Source organism: Coturnix japonica, chromosome 1, assembly GCF_001577835.2.
Source record: "Coturnix japonica isolate 7356 chromosome 1, Coturnix japonica 2.1, whole genome shotgun sequence".
In the NCBI taxonomy this organism is placed as follows: domain Eukaryota; kingdom Metazoa; phylum Chordata; class Aves; order Galliformes; family Phasianidae; genus Coturnix; species Coturnix japonica.
Window position 1 is genome coordinate 74,836,964 of NC_029516.1, and position 19,110 is coordinate 74,856,073.

Consider the following 19,110-nt stretch of genomic DNA (forward strand, 5'->3'; position numbering starts at 1 on the left):
TTTACTGGAGAACTCCCAGAAAACAAACTAACGGGGAGAAAGGGGAGCAGGAGGCAGAAACAATAGGGTTACAAAGCAACTACTTTTAAACAGCAGGGTGGTTTCTGACACAGATGGGGAAATAATTTTCCCACGGGATGCTTTTTTATTCAGACCATGTCTTTTTAATGGGAAGAAAGGGAAAGATGAGACTGGGGGGCGCGAGGGAGCTCAGAAGCGCAAAGGAAAGAGTTAAGGCTGGAGTCACCCTCTCTGAAGTGCGCTGTGATGCTGTGCAGCGTTTCAGCCCCCTGAGCCTTCCTCCTCCCTCCCTCCCTGTGTCAGAGTGGGGAGGAGGCGGGTTCTGCTGAGCTGTTAAATCCTGAGTGAAGTTTCCCCCATTTCCAGTGGCCACTGTTGTCTGAAGCTGGTTCTGAGCAGCGCTGGGGTTACCCTGACATTTCTGGGACCGTAAAGAGCCAAGAAGGGAAAGAGAAGAAAAGATTAAACTTATACAATTTGCTTTTGTCTAAGTGTGGAGAAAGGGGAAAGGGAAGCATCCGCTTTTTTTTTCAACATCACATTCCTGTGTTTTTCTTCAGCCTGGAAAATATATTAATGCTTGTGCTTTCCTGTCTGGAAACAAAGGAACTTAGCTGGACTGAGGAAGCAAGGAGTGGGAAGGAGGTTTGAGGAAGTTTGAAAGAGAGACTCGGTGCAGCTGGGAGTTTCCTTTTCTTAAATGAAATCCCTGCCTGTGTGGGTAACTGGTACAGAACGAAGACAGACCTGCAGGTAAATGGAGAAGCAGAGATCCCAAAGGAAATTTCCGCTCACCTCATCCCGCTTGTCAAGAACGTGAGGAAAAAGAAGGTAAAAGATACACAAGTAGACAGACAGGCTCTGGGACGTGCTGGGCTGTGTAAGGATAAATCACCGAGCAGCAGCAAAGCTGTATGGCATTTGTGTCCTTTTAAAGGAAAAAGACGTGAAACCTCGTCTCTGGAAGGGGAACTTCTGTGAGAGTGTAAGTCTCAGTCTAATTCTTGGCTTTCTGCTCTATGTGCCAGACCTATTCTCTCTGTGTGTTTGCATGTGTGGATGTGAAAGCATGAGAGACTGAGAGAAGGATGTGGATCACAATGTCCTTTTGGATAGACAGAGTTGTGTTACAGACGGATGATGTCATTTTTTGATAAAATGATTCATTTTGTGCTTTTCCAAAAATGACCTTTAAAACCTACAAAACCACTGGGGCAATGCTGAGGTGTAACCAGCACTCTCAAATCCCTAAAACTACCCAGCCTCTTTTTGTGATTCTATTTAATCATTTGTGTGAAGTATCATCATACTGTTAACACCTGACTTTTTCTCCTCCTTCCCACAAGCAGACTGCACAATGAACTGGAGGCCAGCTCTCAGCTTAGCCCTGCTGTGGACAGCATGGCTAGTTTGTGGCTCTGAGAAGACAGGGAGGTTAGCGGAGAGAGGAAGCCATGGAGTTAGGAAAGTGCCTCAGTCTCACAGGGCTCCCAGCAACCTCCTGAGAAGGTCTGGAGCATCCCCAAAGAATCTAAGCCCGAATCTCCAACACCCCGTCGCCAAGAGAGATTCTTCAGTACCTCCAAAGGCACCTGCCAACCTCCTGAAAGAGGAGTCACGTTCCCAGCCCAGGAGCATAGGCACCAGAACAAGGCGGGTACAGAGACTTACAGCTGCAGCCAAATACTCCAAGTCTGAGATGATTAAGGATGAAGGGATATCTACTGCCTCACAGTCACGAGCAGTACGCTTCCCTTCAGGGTCAAGCTCTCCCAATGTCTTGGCCAGCTTTGCTGGGAAAAATCGGGTGTGGGTCATTTCTGCCCCCCATGCCTCAGAGGGCTACTACCGGCTCATGATGAGCCTGCTGAAAAATGATGTTTACTGTGAACTGGCTGAGAGACACATCCAGCAAATTGTGTTGTTCCACGAAGAAGGGGAAGAAGGAGGAAAAGTCAGAAGGATAACCAATGAAGGAAAAATCCTGGAACAGCCACTGGATCCTGCTCTCATCCCTAAGCTCATGAGCTTTCTGAAACTAGAAAAGGGGAAATTTGGCATGGTGCTGCTGAAGAAAACTCTACAGGTGGAGGAAAGATACCCTTATCCTGTAAGGCTAGAGGCCATGTATGAGGTCATCGATCAGAACCCCATCAGAAAAATTGAGAAGATGAGACAGAAGGGTTTCATACAGACTTGCAAAGCAGCTGGGGTGGAGGGACAGGTGGTTGAAGATGACAATAATGGGGGCAGCACCCCATCTATTCCTAGTGGTGGACATGTCCAAGTATCAGCAGGAGGGAGGAAGGAGGAACCAAGGAGGAGCAACAACCAGCCAACAAGGACCAAAACAGTGAGAAAACCAATGACAACCACTGTGGCTACTCCTCTGCCTACAGTAAGGACCACTACCCTCCCTACCACCACCACAGCCACCCGGGCCACCACCCGCACAGTGACAACAGCAAGCAGGCCTACAACAACAACTACACTCCTCCCCACCACGCAGAGGACATGGATCACAAAGTCACATACCACCACAGAGTACCATAGGCTGCCAGCACCTCCTGAGGCCACCACAGCACGAGTCGTGGCCGCTGAGGATTTCTATTCTCCTGCGTGGAAGGCAAACCGCAGGGACCGGCAGCGAGGCCACCCAGAGAAACACCTGGCAGCCACACGGAAGCCAAGCAAAGGTGGACGCTATGAGAGCTTCACAGAAGTCCCAACAGCCCCCTCAGTGCACTACACAAAGGCAAGCATGAGTAGGTTTAAAGATAACCGAACAGACAGGAAGGACTACAACCACAGAGACCTGAATGTCACGCCAGGGCAACACAAACCAACTAAGACTAAACCACCAAAAAAGAAGGCGCAAGAGAAGATACTGAGTAATGAATATGAAGATAAATATGACCCAAGTAAGCCTGCTAGTTCACATTTAGAGGAAGAGATTGCAAGTATTCCCCCAAAGAAAGGAAAAGAATCAAAGAAGCATGAGAGAATGGATAAACCTGAGAAGAAAAAGAAGAAGGACAGACCTGACAAGCTGCAGAAGAGTGAGAAGCAGTCTAAGAAGGACAAAGCTGAGAAAAAGGGCAAGCAGGATAAAGACCGTAGCAAAAAGAACAAGAAGGGGAGCAGAACAGAGAATGAGGATTTCCCTAAGCCCAACAAGAAGCCTTTCTTACAGCCTCCCAGGAAATCGGTGGCCAACCTCCTGGACTACTTTGAAGGCAAAAGGCGGCTCCTTGTAAGTAACTTGTTCATCTGAATTTTGTTTCATAAATGAAGTAATGTCTCTGTCCTAGTAGGAACAAGGAGAACAGAAAGCTTATGGTGCTTTTGTATTACTCTTTTTTGTTGATTTTGTTAAAGAGATCAGATCTCTAGACCTGGAGGATCATTTCCAACATGGAAGTTTTTGCAGCCTGATGTAGGAAATATTACATATTGTACAAAAGTCCATCAGACAGGAATTAGGTTAAAACCCCTTCCCACTCTCTTCCATGAGCCATCACACAGCCATCAGAATAGTTTGTTTCCAATAGATATACAGGTACTGGGATCCATACAACTATATTCAATAAAATGAAGTTTGTGTGGATTTCAGTCATTGCTTTAGGGTACTTGCCAATGTCACCACATTTTGATGCTAAGCATGTCCTGCCAGCTGGCAAACCTGTTTTGTATTGGTGCTGGTGTCCTAAAACTGGAAGCAAGCCAACTGTTTTTGGCAGTATTATGCATGTCTGACTAATGATATGCACAAAGGCATATGACAAGATTGCCCTGAGGTAGGACTGTTATATGTGCCATTATTTCTCGTGGGAATTTGGCTTTCAGATCTCCTAGATATCTTCAGGGATCCCATACAAACTTTGTTCCCTTTTATTCTCCTGCTGTTTTTATTAAACAATAACTCTTTGGTTAGTTTTTAAGTCTTAGAAACTCAGCACGATCTGGAGTTACTTCTCTCAGGGTTTAATAGTGTTGTATGTTTTTCCAACTACTTATCTAAAAAAACACTTCACCTGCAACAGGAAACAGTTTTAGCTGTAGTACAGATGTTTTTCCTGGCAGATGGCATGTATCCTGAAATGGCACACTTTGAAAAATAACTCTTTAAAAATATTATTATGGGAGCTGGTTTCTTGCAATTATCCCACTGCAAGCTGGCCTCTTTGACAGTTATTGTTCAACAGTCAGTGTCACAACACAGTTTTCACTTTGATGCCCCACATTTCAATACAAATACCTAGAACACCAAGCCAAGATTTCAACCACTGGAATTTAATTAATCATTCCGTTGATGATTCACAAACCTAAATAGAATCCAACTTTCTTATTCCCCCTCCCTACTCTTCCAGCTTTAGGCCTGTGCAGAGCTAGAAGAACGTTCCACAGCATGTTGTGAGCAGAGAAGAACAATCATAGAATGCTTTGGGTTGGAAGAGAACTTTAAGATCACCTAGTTCCAACTCCCTGCTATAGGCAGGGACTCCTCCCTCTGAGTTTGCTCAAAGCCCCATCCAGCCTGGCCTTGAATGCTTCCAGGAAGGGGGCATTCACAACCTCACTGGGCAACCTGTTCCAGTGTCTCAGCACCCTCATAGTACAGAATTTCTTCCTTGGCCTTATATTTGATATATTTGCAATATATTTGAATAATATGCAAATATTATTCAATAATATTATTAGCAATATAATTTAACTTGAGTGAATTTTGCAAATAATTCTTGTCGGTTACATGTTAACTACCAGTTAAGCAAATAGAGGGTGTCTGAGATCTTTGAAATTTGGTCATACATCTTAATGTTGTGGCTTCCAAGAACACATCCAGCATCAACACAAATAAAAACAAATCTGTAAAATGTCAAAATCTGAGCCTATAGACGTTAAACTATTAATCCACTACACCAGCACAATCCTGGCAACTTAAAGGCTGGTCTGAAATTTCAACCAGCTGATACCAGGCCACCTGTCAGCTGCATTTTCAATAAAAGACCTGCACAATCTCAGGCTCTCAGGCCAGAACTCACCGAAGAGAAACGATTTTGCTATGTTCCACTATATTTCTCCAGTATCTACTACCTTTGGCCTGCTTGCCCTTAAGTTTCTTGAAGGGCAAGTCAGAAGTGGTCAGTAGTAAAAGCAATGGCTGGAGACTGTTCTCTCTTTTCCATCCCCAGCACATGGATAACAAAGACCTTTCCAAGCTCCTTTACGCATGCATTTTTGCACTCCTTCCTATCAAACTATTCAGTTCACTAAGGGTAAGTCCTTCTAGCTGGATAAACTCTACCATTCATGAGTCTGCAGACTCCTCTAAAGAATTAGCCCATGCTGTTAGAGAACTGGCTCTACCTGAGTAGAACACAACTACACTGCTGTGCTACTATCTTTCAGTCACTTCATAGACTGTCTCCCAAAGACATTCTTTCAGCCCTCTCGCAATACAAGAGAATTTTAAGAGAGACACAGGCTTTTAAGATTTACACATCATTAAGGATTTCAGTTTGCAGGTTTCAGCATGCTTTTCAAACATGTAGAATTCTGAAGGCTAATCTGCGTTAAGTTCAATTAATGACAAATATAGGATCCACCTACAAAAACTGAAAAAGCATATGGGTATTGAGGTCTATAGCCTCACCAGCCTACACTGAGGGTTTTGTTTCATTCTTACTAATATTAAGAAGTCTTGGCTTACTGTTTTCTGGGTTTTTTGTTTATTTCCCTATGGTGAAGAAGTGCAAGCTGACAATTTATGTAACACTTCATTTATACACACAGGCACATATATGAATACATACATGCACAGACACATGAATGCAAATGCAGGTAGATGTGGTGCATTTTCTGCTTGGCTTAGAACAGTCGTGGAACAAAGCCCTGACCTGAAGATTGCCTTGCCTTTTAAATGTTCCCTGTTTCATTCTGCAAGGTCTGATGAAGTACCTCTAATTCAGACTTCAGTCTGTGTTCTTACTTGCAGCCTCTAAAACAAAAAGTACAATGCAAATCAATGGTCTGGTTTGGGTCTCAGTCCTCAAAACCTCTTCAAGATTGTTTTTAATTTAAAGCATTTCTGTGCAATTTAAAAACAATGTGTTAAAACCCAGAAATCAAACGCTTTTTGTGTTTGATTCTCATTCACCCAAAGCTGTAGTCATGCCAGGGAGTCTTACTATAAACTAGTCAGATTTTACAAGCTGATAAGTGCCCCCTACATGTCAGTACAATTATTAACGTTAATAATGAGTATATCATAAAAATTAGCCTTCAGGCTCTATGAACATGAGGTAGATAGAAAGTACCTGCTGCAGACTGAATCATAAGCTTGCAATCGAGAGACTGTGGTGAGTATTCAGATTCCAACTCCCTTTGTGTTTGGAGGAGTGGCTGCAGGTACTTGAGTGTGCTGCACTGACAGCACTTTCATCATTACTTTGCTAGGCTGGGGACAATCCTCTCCAAACTTCTTCTGGAAACTGCAGCACAGAACTACTGCATGCTGACCAGACCATTGGTTTGCACTGTCCTCTTACTTTCAGAAGCCATGAGTAAGAACATACACTGATGTCTGAATTAGACCTATGTCATCAAACCCTGTAGAACAAAGCAGGGAACACTTAAGAGACAAACACCCTTTTCTTGGGATGTTTGAATCCCAGTCACTGATGAAGGAGCCAGGTTATGTGCTTTAAACTTCTTTAATCTTGTAATTGTTTGGAGACTTTGAAATGAATAGAATAACATGAACTGTGGATAATTTTATACTTTTGTTTTTATAACTGTTCCTCCTCCCTAGCCATGCCTTCTAATCAAAGACCCATATGACAGCAGTGTGACTTAAAATAAATATATGATAAATCAGCAATTTTCAGGCGAGGTCACAGTGGCCTTATTGAGTTTTCAAGGTCTTTTGATATGTTCATCAGTTATATAATTCTCCAGTAAGGTCTAGTTGTACTTGCACTGTCATACTGTCATAGTTGAAAGTGCCACAGGAGCTCTCCCTGGAGCATGAGATGAGGATGGAGAAGCTGCCAGGCTACTACATTCCTAGTGCTCCTGCTGTGAGTGGGTGGGAGGAATCCTAAATATGTTGCACTCCTGAAGGGTGGGGGGAAACATGGTAGGGCAAAGGATAATAGGAAGGTAGAGGGCTTCCTGTAAATTGCAGTGTTTTTTCTCCTGCCCATACTGTGGAAAGGCAATGGAAGAGCTGGTGCCACCAGCTGGCCATACTTCCTACAGCTTTCCAGGGACTGGTTGGACAAGACTGGTCCTACAGTTATGCTACAACCACAAGCAAATAAAACTCCAGAGGAGTCAATAGCTTTACAAAAAAGAATCCAAGGTTGCAGACAGTGACTAGTTCTCCTTCAGTGAAATAGAAATCTGCTTAATTTCTTATATTAAACAAGCTCTTTTGTCTCTGCCACCAACCAGCTGATCACAACCCCCAAGGCGGACAACACCATGTATGTTCAGCAGCGAGACGAGTATCTGGAGAGCTTCTGCAAGATGGCAACAAGGAAAATCTCAGTCATTACAATATTTGGCACCATGAACAACAGCAGCATGAAAATTGACCACTTCCAGCTAGGTTCATTTTTTTTTAATATCATTTCTTTCCATCTTGTGGGCACATTACAGACAGCTTGGGTCAAGACCTAAGCAAGACCATTTGTTGTGGGATAGTAGGACTTTCAAAAACCCATCCCTCCTCCCTCCACGCTGACTGCTCTCATTCTGTATTTATGTAAAGGCCTTTAGTATTTTCCATGCATAGGCTTCCAGTGCTGTAACTTCAGCTTTCTTTGTGGGAATTCATAAAGATAGTAAAATAGTAAACAGAGAAAAGGCCTGAAAATTTGATGTGGGAAATGAGGGAAATGAGGGAAATGTTCTACCAGTATCATGAATACAAACCTCACTATCAGAATGGTTGCCCCAATACAGCTCTACCATTGTTTCTTTACTAAACCATAGGGAGCTAGATATTTGCTACCATGTTTTAAACACAGTTTAAAGAAACTGTCTGATGTCATGAAGGAGAAGAGGTGGGGTACAGAAGAAGCTGAAAAGAATGTTTGAGATAATAATTCAGAACTTGGTGTTAAGCTTATTCTATTTTGAAGTTCAACATCATTACCTCTCTGCCCTGCCATGCAATGTTCACTCATACCTTTTCACTCCTCATGAGAATATGGAAAAGGCTTAATTTTACACATGCATGAACCCACTGAGCCCAGGACTGTGAGAGAAGTGTGCCAGGTAGTCACTTCAATCCTTGAAGTGAGTTCTTTTCCTTCCCAAGATCAGCTTTTCTAGGCCTAACAGATGATTCTGAGATGTTTAAAGTGAGTACTTTCTACCACAGGTGAGGTCCAAGAGCATTTTCCCCTCTCTGTTAGTAAAGAGATATTAATTTAGGAGATTTCATCCATAGCTTCTAATTATGGGCAAGTTTATAAATCTGTACCAGCATACCTGATATTAAAAGGCTTACCGTTTAAATTCTGATAGCCCCTCTTTGCCCATAAAGCAAGATGCTCATCAATGCGTCTGTTTATTGCTGGCTGTTAATGTTTGGAGGCACTATAAATCAGACTGTGCAGGTCTTGTAAAGCTGTTCATTCAGCCTTACCTAGTGCTACTTCCTTTACACAGAGTTCCCATATCTGCAAGTGGCACTGGGCATCCAACTCTTAGATAGTTTTTAAACAGCAGGTGTCAGTGCTCAGGTCCCAGGGAAACCCACCAAAGCCAGCAATAACCTTTCCTTTAATTATGGTGGGATTTGCTCAGAGACATCAAGTCCAGGTCCAGCAAAGCACCTAAGCTTAGATGCCTCTTGAAGAATGTGAACAATCCTGTTGTTGTCTGCATCTACAGCTTCACACCAGTTTAAGTGTTTTGCCGAACCAAGGCAAAGCAATAGTATATAAACTAGGAGTTTTGCTTCTAATGGACCACACTGTTCCTCAGAAGTCCATATGACTAAGGTTTTAGACCTTAGAACCAATGTAAGATGGAATGAAAAGCTCTGGACCACATGATGCTCCCATCACCTGTCTCTTCCAGGGTACTTCAGGTCTGGCATAAAACTGGTCAGAAAAGGATGGAACTATGCCTGGCTTTTCAGCCATGCCTCCACTACTGCCAGAGAGAGGAAACGTAGCTGGGAGCCAGCAGACTTGTCCCTGAAGAGCAGGGACTCACATATCCAGACTGCCCATCCATGCACTTCTCTGGCAAATCTGGAGTGGTACAGAATTTTCCACATCAGACCAAGGTTACTCAAGGTCACTTTTTCTGTACCTACACCAATCTGTCTGTCAGTGGACTGTTTAGGAATATATTTAGCTCCAGTCTCACTAATAAACAGACATTCACTCTGACACAGACCATACTCTTTCAGCCTCTTCCAAACTTAACTTACACCCAAACTTCTTCCAAACCACAAATGTGTATAACAGCTTAATTCTCATAGGAGGAATTAACTTGTTGAAGAAAAGCAGGAGACTTAGAAGGGTATAAGCTAATTTTACATGAGAAGCTCACCTTACATTTTTTGCCCAGAACACCTAATCCTGAGTTTTTTCAGAAGTTTAAATAATACAAACACTTTTCTACTCTCCCTCCCTTCTACCCTTCTTGCTTTCATGACCTCTTAATGGCTTGGATCAGATGCAGCAAATAACAACCTCCTAACAAATGTTTTGTTCACAGTATTTATGTCATAGTGAGAAGTCTTAGCAGCCAGCATGATGGGATCTACTTGTATTGTGATATCCTTGGGCTTGCTGTGCTAGAGCATTATAAATGACAAAAACAGAAAGGTCCACAGAACATACTTTTTCATCTGGAATTTCAAACATATTTAAAAGTAGTTAATGAAAGAGCTCATTAATGCTGTTTGGCCTGGATTGATTTATGATGAAAGCAATGACTGTTTCCCATTGGAATGACAGAAAATTAGAATCCTTTTCACCTCAAGTCAGCCATTCGGTCTCTTTCCCTCACATCCTGGGAACAAGGCTTCAGTGAACTAAACAGCAGTTCCAAGCTGTAATACAACCATCTTACAACCAACGCCAGCACATAACAAGGCTACTATACTTTCACAGCAAAGTACTGACATTCCTTGCTCAGCTGAAGTATTTGTTAAGAGTAACTCACCTTTCCAGCCTATCTGGCTGCTGATGTACTGAGAAAAGTTTCTGCACTTTTTCAGCGACCCTTTCAGAAACATCAGAGAGAATTTTGCTGTTAGTAGCAGGCAGTCTCAACTGTGTTGTCCTTCAGGCTGACCTCAGGTATGCTTTACGACATGCTGAGGCTGGGGGCAAGTGGTGAATTGGAAAAAGGCTAAAACCACTTCTAAATTTGCATCAATCCTTCTGGATTTTTTTCCCTGTAAAGCTTTTTTTCTGTATCACTTCTGTCATTTATTTTTCTTTGCACTCTAAGCTTTAAAAGAAAACATCCAAACAGTAAAACTGTAAAGTGCTATCTTCATGTTGTTATCTGCATTCTTTGAAGCAAAACAGTGCTATGAGTCAGTTACTCTAAGGTAATGTGCCATTCAAACTGTTTTCCTCTAACATCTCTTGTATTATTCTACCTCCATACAGACCAGTGAGATATTACTTTAGGATAAAATTGCAGGCATAAGTATGAATTTTGGTTTATGTTTAAAGAGTCATGCTTGATATTAGTAAGATGCAAATCTTGTTTATGAAGCATTAAAGCATGACTGACCCATCTAAAGGAGAATTTGTAACATTACCTATAGATCTTCACAAAACTTTTAAGTGCATATAACCACATACAGCCATTAAAAATGCTGCCTGGAGAATGATTAGTATAAATACATTATAGAACTGGATGCTGGGTTTTTTGTTTGTTTGTTTTCCCAAGGTATGAAGTTTAGGTCAGGTTCTGATCCAAACATCTTCCCAGAGATTTAATTCAGAAGTTTCATTGAGTGTATTACAAAGATTGGATCTATTGCAAAATTGGAATCAGATTAACTTGCTCACAAAGATAATGATATTTAGAAAATAAATCAATAAATAAATTCCTTATTGTTTAAATAGTCAACTATCTTTAAAACATGCCTTTGTTCTTGAATAAGTATTTTCTGTTGCTGCATGTTGTAATCAGTTCATCTCGTGTCTGTTTGCTGGTGAATAACAGTAAAGCAGGAGACAGCAAAGCTGAGCCTCTGCACTGCATCTCTTTACTGGCTGTGGCACCTCTGACTTCAGGCAGATCACTTAAGCTATGACTGAGATCGCTAAGTGATTATATGAGTATTTATGACCCAGCGCTGTCCTAGGGCATAAACAAGTAGTATTTGAAGACAGCTCTTTGGCCCCCAGGTGCTTGATTCCACTGTGTGTGTGACTTCCCTGCTTTTTACTTCCTAGGCCCATACCTGCATCTGGAAGCCTGTTCCAGCATTGTCATAGTTGTATAGTGCTGTTCTGGATGCTGAGGATGAGATGATGATATGGAGGCCTTCAGGACTTGGCCCTAATGCACTCTGGCTCAAGGAAATTAAGGATCCTCAGTACCTTCACAGGCTTCTCCTGTCCATGTTTCAAATCTCTGTCACAAGTCGCATGGATCTAACTTTGTAAATACATACCTAGAATTTCATTTGGTACCTGTCATCAAATGATGAGAAATCATTCGAAAATGGTGAAAAGGGTGAAACTTTTAGGTTAAAACTGGAAGCATTAGACTAGTCATTTTTCACATTAAATATAAGAAAAGAGACATAAAGTTCTGTGGTGGGCATGAAGTTAGTTATAAATCTTTTTCAGTGTTCAGTTCTTTTTCATTTGAATAATTTGAGCATTTAATAATTCTGTAAGTTTCAAAATGAAATGAAACTGAAGCTTGCTGTGCAATTCCATGACCATGTTTATTTTTCCTCTGTTTTGTATTAAGATAATGAAAAGCCCATGAAAGTGATAGAGGATGAAGATCTTGTGGATCAGCAGCTCATCAGTGAACTGAGGAAAGAGTATGGGATGACCTACAATGATTTCTTCATGGTGCTGACAGACACTGACATGAAGGTCAAGGTGAGAATTTTGACTCTTGGAAAAAAAAGGCACTGAAAAATATGAATATATATATATATGTATATATATATATAATATGTATATGCAAAAAATAGGAATATTACCATATTACCATAGTTTATCATCCATTGTAGGCCTCATTACCTGTGTGCATATGAGGATATTTGAATCGCTGTATACTCTACAGTGCTGTGATGCAAGCACAAAGAATACTAATACATGTACCATTTTTCCATCTGTTCTTTTTGCATGACAGCAATACTATGAAGTACCCATAGCAATGAAGTCTGTGTTTGATTTGATCGACACCTTCCAGTCACGAATTAAAGACATGGAAAGACAGAAAAAAGAGGGCATTGTCTGCAAAGAAGATAAAAAGCAATCACTTGAGAGCTTCTTATCCAGGTATTACCTTCTGGTCCGAGTAATTACTGTCTTAGTAGAAAGATAACTACCAACTACTTCTACAATTTTTAATAGAGCTTTCTCAATGCTATCAATGTTAAGCAAAACCGAGATGTAGCCACAGCTGCATGCAGTCTTGCACAGAGCACTAGAAGTCAATGTGCATGCCGTCATTTCTGACTGACTGCACATTTTCTAGACACTAACTTTCTGTATATCAGTCTCCCCCTCTGCCACCATGATACAGAGATAATAACACTGATTTGCATTAGAAGAGCCAATAAGGATTAATTCACAGATGTTAGTTCAGTGTTTTGAATGTACACACTACAATGTTGATGTTTCAATCACTAACCATCACAATCTCATTAATCCCATTCTAATCCTTTTCATGTAGTTTGATTCACTAATTCAATCACTGTAACTTCCTTCTCATACTACTTGTGATAACATTTGGACTTTGCCAGCATTATTCATGCATTGAAGATCTTGCAGATGTCTCTCGTAAGATGTCTGAGACGTTCTGCAGACAGTTTTGTTTGTGCAGTCTCTATATGCTACGTTACTGCTCTCTACATGTGAGACCTAAATACTGTGAAATAAACATCTGGATTGTGGGAAAATTCAGACCCAAAGAACAGCTGTACAGATTAATTTACATGAAATTAGGGCTATCTCATCACTCTAAGCTTTAAGTGGCACTACTGCATTCTCCTCGCCTGCTATCAGAATCCATCGAGGCACACTTTTAATGCCAGATGGTTATGCAAATAACTGGGACAGCATGATGTGTTATGACATGAGGGGGAATGGAGCAACAGGCAAATTGGTAGGTTGTTTGTTCATGAACATTTTGAAATCCTATGGCCACTTCAACAGAAAGAGAACTTTTAACAAGATGTACCCCACCCTCCTCACCACCTCCTGTTTAGGTCTCAGTGATTCATCCTCAAGACCACCAAGAAGAACCACAGTTTGGAAACAGCTGTCCAACACAAGAAACAGCTTGTATGCTGAAAAATGGCAGTTCCCAAATATTTCTTTGCTTGCAAACAGCCCTAGTAATAAACACGTTCGAGAGACAGGCAGGAAAAATACAGAATGGTGCATCTATAAACAGAACTACTGCTGCACTGAATGTATCTGTTGTCTGTGGAATAGACGTCAGGTTTAAGTATTAGGTGGACTTCATTAGCCACACTAACTGGTCAGATTCCCAGCAAGATTGCTTCCACCTTTGCCCAAGATTATCTTTCCAGCTGGATAAGAGTCCTAGTGTTTCACATTTGGAAGGTCAGTTATACATAGGTCTTTCTGAAACTAATGCCTCCTGTTTATTTCCACTGAGACACTGGCTGTGCAGCTTTCTGGGCTCACAAATCAGAATAAGAAGTAGAACAAGGAAGATGAGGAATACAGAATGCACAAAGGGAAGAGTCTGGCAGATTATCCAAGACAGGAACATCAGTCTGTGTTTCTGATATTGAAAAATTATTGAAAAGAAAAAGAAGGCAGCATCAGTCAGTCAAGAAGACAAAGAATCAGGCAGGAACATCCCCTGCTCTCTCAGCAACTTCAGTGACTTTGAGCAAATCCCACAGCATTTTCTGCTTTCTCAAGTGGAATGGTGTTGATCCACTGCATTAGCTTTTATTTTGAGATCTTCATGCGGTGCTGCAGAAAGTCAGACTATTATTGTAACGGAGTAACATCTGCATCCATTTAAAAGATCATTTCCTGCTATAAAAATATCCCTGCAGCTCTGCAAATTCCTATAAATCTGATTTATTTAGATTTAGTGTAGAAGTACCTTTATTAAAAAAAAGGGGTTGTTTGCCAAGTATTAAATAACTGTAGTTAGAATGTTTAAAGGTCTCAAGTGTCCCTGTGGCATTCCCTTTCTCTGAGAGGACAATGAAAAGTGATCCTCAGTGCACAAGTTTGGTTAGATGAGACACCCCTGTTAAAGAAAACTCAAAAATGGTCTCTGCTGCCCTATGGCTGGCTTATATAGCCAGTCTCACACAGACACATCTACGTAAAGAAGACTAGATTTAAGAGAATGTTAAAAGTATTTTGAGTGAGTGCGTGTGGTAAAGAAGAGATCAGCGATTATTTACATAGGAGCATGAGTTATGTCTGAAATGAAGATACACCCTAATTCTCAGACAGCCTTTGGACTGCAAAATAACAGAGCAGTTCCAGCAGCAGCAAATGACATAAAAGCTAAAATGTCTAGTGAGAAATTCTACAGGAATCTCTCCTGCACTTGAATATGCAGGTCTCAGCATTGTAATATCCAGCAACGGTGGCCTGCAGCAAAGATCTTAAGTTTTGCAATGTTTGACTAAACTGCAGCAAAGCTACAAAAATTGTTTTTGAGTTTTCGAGCTGTAAAATTCCAGATAGGCTTTATCCTCTCTCTGTGATGAATGGAACTGGGAAGATCTGCCAGCAGCTGTTACTTAGAAGTTGTAAAAGATATGACATATCTCAGCCTGAAGAACGAAAATCCTCAAAGTACTCCAGTCATGATGGTTCCCTGTTGCACTCCTTTTTGTTTCCAGGTTCCGATGGAGAAGGCGGCTAGTAGTGATCTCTGCTCCCAGTGATGAAGACTGGGCTTATTCCCAGCAGCTTGCTGCTCTCAGTGGACAAGCCTGTAATTTTGGTGAGTCAAAGGAAATTACACTCTCGCTCCCCAAAACCCACATCCTTCCTGGTGATGTGATGGATTCTTTTGCTCAAGTCTGAAACTAGACAATCTGAGGAGTCTCACAACTGAAAAGCTTGCTTGTAGCTACTCCAAATACTAATGGAAAATACCGTGATAAGCAGGTAGTACAGCACAGCCAGCTAGCAACACTAAACCAAGTGCTCCCTGGAATCCTTTACATTAGGCAGAAAAGGTTTGTGCTCTGCAGCTTCTCTTCCAGCTTATAATTCAGATCTACCTTATTATGTGATTTAATGATGCAATGCCTTGAGAAAGTCAGATCCTTATAACTAGCTTAGAGCTAGATCAGATATCAGGGAGATGCATGGGAATCAATCACAAAAGCCTAGAGAGATTTGCTCCTTAGCTTAGGTTCCTAGCAATAACAGTGTGATGCAAGGCCTAGTCTTCACTCCTACAACAGAATGAAATAGGTCCCATTTAAAAGCCAGTATTTCAGTATGTTTCAATATTGTTACTGCTACACCTTCTGTTTACTCATAATCACTGGGCTTTCATTTAGAGCTTTATCTTATTTGGCAACTCCCAAAGCAAGTTGTGGCAAGAGCCACAGTAAGCTTCTTTCTGAAAAAACTGAATATGGCCATAACAGTTAATTCCTCATACTCCTTGCTAAGAATAGACTGAAGGAGATCTAGTGAGCTCCTAAAAGGGTTTGTCTTCCATAGTTTTTCTTAACCAAGTGATGTTTCCAGACATTTTATCTCCACGTTGTTAATTAGTTACATCAAAGATTTTGTAGATCATGTAGACTCATGTTTCACGAACAGGTTCTTAAGTCCCTTAGGTCTTTCTTCAGTGCAGAGGCAACAGTCCAAGCTTCTGCTCAGAGCAAGTGAAAGAAGAGAATGCCTGTCCTAAGCCATACAGTGCAGTGTTCTGCAGTTTAACTGTTCATGATATCACCTCTAATTATGTTTCTGCTATATTACAAGTAACTTTACCCTTCAACAAAACAGTGCAAAGATATTCTTATTTTTAGAGGTGGCCTCTGTAGGTATGTCAGTATGCTAGCTTACCCCCATGTTTGGGACCAGGTGATGTGGCTGGCAGAGACTCCAGGGAAACTGGCAGTTCAGCTTCACAGAGGGCTGATGAGACTGGCTGCTAATTTAGCATAGATCTGTCTGAATTAACTGAAATCTGCCCAAGAATGTGCATAAAGAACTGGTCTCACTCTAAATCTTCATTTCTTCCACAGGTCTGCGCCATATAACTATCCTCAAGTTGCTAGGAGTTGGAGAAGATGTTGGTGGTGTCTTAGAGTTGTATCCAATAAATGGTAAGTGACTGTTTCCAGTTTGTTCACTACTATTCACAAAGAGCACTATGCAATACTATGGGTTTTTTTGCTGTTAATTTCTTTAGAATATCCCTTTAGTGATATTCACAATTCTGTACATCTCCCCTAACCCACTGACAAACCTATGATCATCCTTCTTTGCCTTGGATTTTTTTTCCAGTTTCAAGGTGAGAGAATCAGACACGTATGTAGTGTTCAAGAGAGACACAACAGGTTTCCATAGTGGCATAATGATAGTCTGATTTCTTTTTGTATTATTTTCTTCATAGCTTCTAACATCCATTTTGGCTTTTTGACCACTAGTGAACAGAGAACAAGCCTTTCAAGTAACTCCCTTTCATAAACCTAAGCTCTAGCCCAGAACAGCACCAGTCCCAGTATAGACAATTGAACTTCACTAGTTACAGAACCACAGAATTGCAGGGGTTGGAAGGGACCTCAAGAGAACAGAGTCCAACCTCCCAGCCAAAGCAGGTACCCTACAATAGGTCACACAGGTTATTTCCCTGCACACAAGAAACTGATCATATATTATTCTTGTTTCTACCTTGCAACCATATTATCAAAGTTTATTTTGAAGCCTTCTACTACTCTTCATCACCTGTATCAGCCTGACCACCCTCAGCTATCCACATGCAGATCTCCTTTGGAGAATCTCACAAAGTTTGTAAGCAGGATGCCAATTCATGAAAGTCCTGTTACAATATCCATTCTGTGTATAGGTGTCCACTGATCCTAGTTGTCTTATACCCACTTACTTAGTACAGGCTTCATATTTGTAAGCCAAATTCAGCAGATCAGCATGAGAATCTATATATTTTTTTAAGCTGCTATGACATCAGCCACATCTCATACTTCATACAGCATTCCAGCTCAAGAGCGAGGCTCTATACTGCCATTAACAACCCAGCACATTCAGTGCTTCACACTATCACATTTCTAGTCCAGTGATTTCTTTCACTGTGACTATTTTTATGTGTGCCTTCTGCAGACATGAACTGTTACTCAAGCTGCATAAGAAACAAAGACGCATATCCATGTCAGGTGAGGAAAAGGTGTGCCACACCACAATAGCTTCAGCCCAGAGGATAAAGACAAATTTACTAACCTTGACAAAACTGTTAAAAACGCATCTTTGGTTCACAGCCTTTCATTTCAAAACTAGGAAATACTATACTGCAAATGTCAAGAGTATTACATTATCAAACACTGAGTTATATCTTTTCTCACACTGCAAACTCACTGAGTTACTCATAGTCATCACTGCTGCCTGGACAAAATGCCAATGCTGTTTTATGTAATCACTTTCTAGGAAGCGCTACCGTAGACCGAGAAGACATCCCAGCTAACTTGGTGAAAGACATTCGAAATTATTTCCAAATTAGCCCAGAGTATTTCTCCATGCTTCTAGTTGGAAAAGATGGAAATGTCAAATCCTGGTATCCTTCTCCAATGTGGTCTATGGCAATTGTGTACGATCTCATTGATTCCATGCAGCTTCGGCGACAGGAAATGACAATTCAGCAATCGCTCGGCATGCAGTGCCCAGAAGATGAGTATGGTGGGTATGGTTACCATAGCTATCACCAGGGATACCAGGAAGGTTATCAAGATGACTACCGCCACCATGGAAGTTACCACCATGGATATCCATACTGAAAAGAGCAAGTTAGCCTCTGACTGCCCTGTGCCTGTCTTCTAATAGCTATCCAAGCAATACATGGCCGGTCGCAAAGGGTTTTTTCCAGGCCACCTAGATATCCATGCCTCTCCTTCTTCCACTGTTCAATCAAGGGACTTTGTTTATTTGCCTTCTCAAAAACGCAGGAGCCTTTTTACAGTGAAACAATTTGAAACAGTAGTATTGAAGCTTTAAACAATAAAGACGCCTTTATATTTTTAATCCTTTAAAAACAAAGGGCATCAGCAGTTGCTGTTTGTTTGTACTAAAACCAAACAAAAAGTCCCCACACCCTCAGTCCATGGACGCTACTGTAGGGCAGGATATGAACAGTCGGACAAATATTGCAATGCTCTTTTTAGTATTTTTTTCTAAGAAGAAAAAAGAAAAGTATATTTATTGGAAAGCGAGAATTTTGCATTGTGCTGATGAAGATAAGCAAAGAACTTCAGAACTTTCCCAATAAAGGAAACGTTATGAAAGAGGCATTTGACAAGTTCTTCAATAATCATTTAAAACATCCTTTTGAAGTAACTTGTCTAAAAAAGAAAACAAAACAACACAGCATCCCTTCTACAGTGCATCAGCATTATAATTTGCTGACTTTGCCAGTGAAAGTAAGAATTTATGGTTCTGGCAGTACTTGTTCCGACACTAAACAGTGTCAAGTTCTCTTAACAGCAAAGCTGGCTGCAAGGCCATCTATTCTCTCAGTTGGGGTCCCTGTTCTTCTAAGGTCTTACCCACCTGGCAGTTAATTCTAAGATAATGAGAGCTAAGCGAAAACACCAGCCATATAGTCTTGTCTGAAAGGAACTGAAAAGCATTATTCCTAATCAGGAAAAAAGAACAAAAA

The 19,110-nt window shown here is 41.1% G+C and overlaps 1 protein-coding gene across 2 annotated transcripts; it reads left to right on the forward strand.

The window, feature by feature from the left end:
• The first annotated feature begins 334 nt into the window (after positions 1–334).
• Positions 335–19,110, forward strand: CCDC80 (coiled-coil domain containing 80). Of its 2 annotated transcripts, none has more exons than XM_015875225.2 (8): positions 335–1,008; positions 1,373–3,274; positions 7,477–7,633; positions 11,992–12,128; positions 12,385–12,533; positions 15,101–15,204; positions 16,472–16,552; positions 17,886–19,110. In XM_015875225.2, the coding sequence occupies exons 2-8, from the start codon at positions 1,379–1,381 to the stop codon at positions 18,230–18,232; spliced, it is 2,871 nt and encodes a 956-aa protein (XP_015730711.1). In that variant the 5' UTR covers positions 335–1,008; positions 1,373–1,378; the 3' UTR covers positions 18,233–19,110. The 2 variants fall into 2 exon arrangements, with proteins under 2 accessions (XP_015730711.1, XP_015730720.1); XM_015875234.2 differs by having other exon boundaries at positions 335–1,006; positions 1,368–3,274.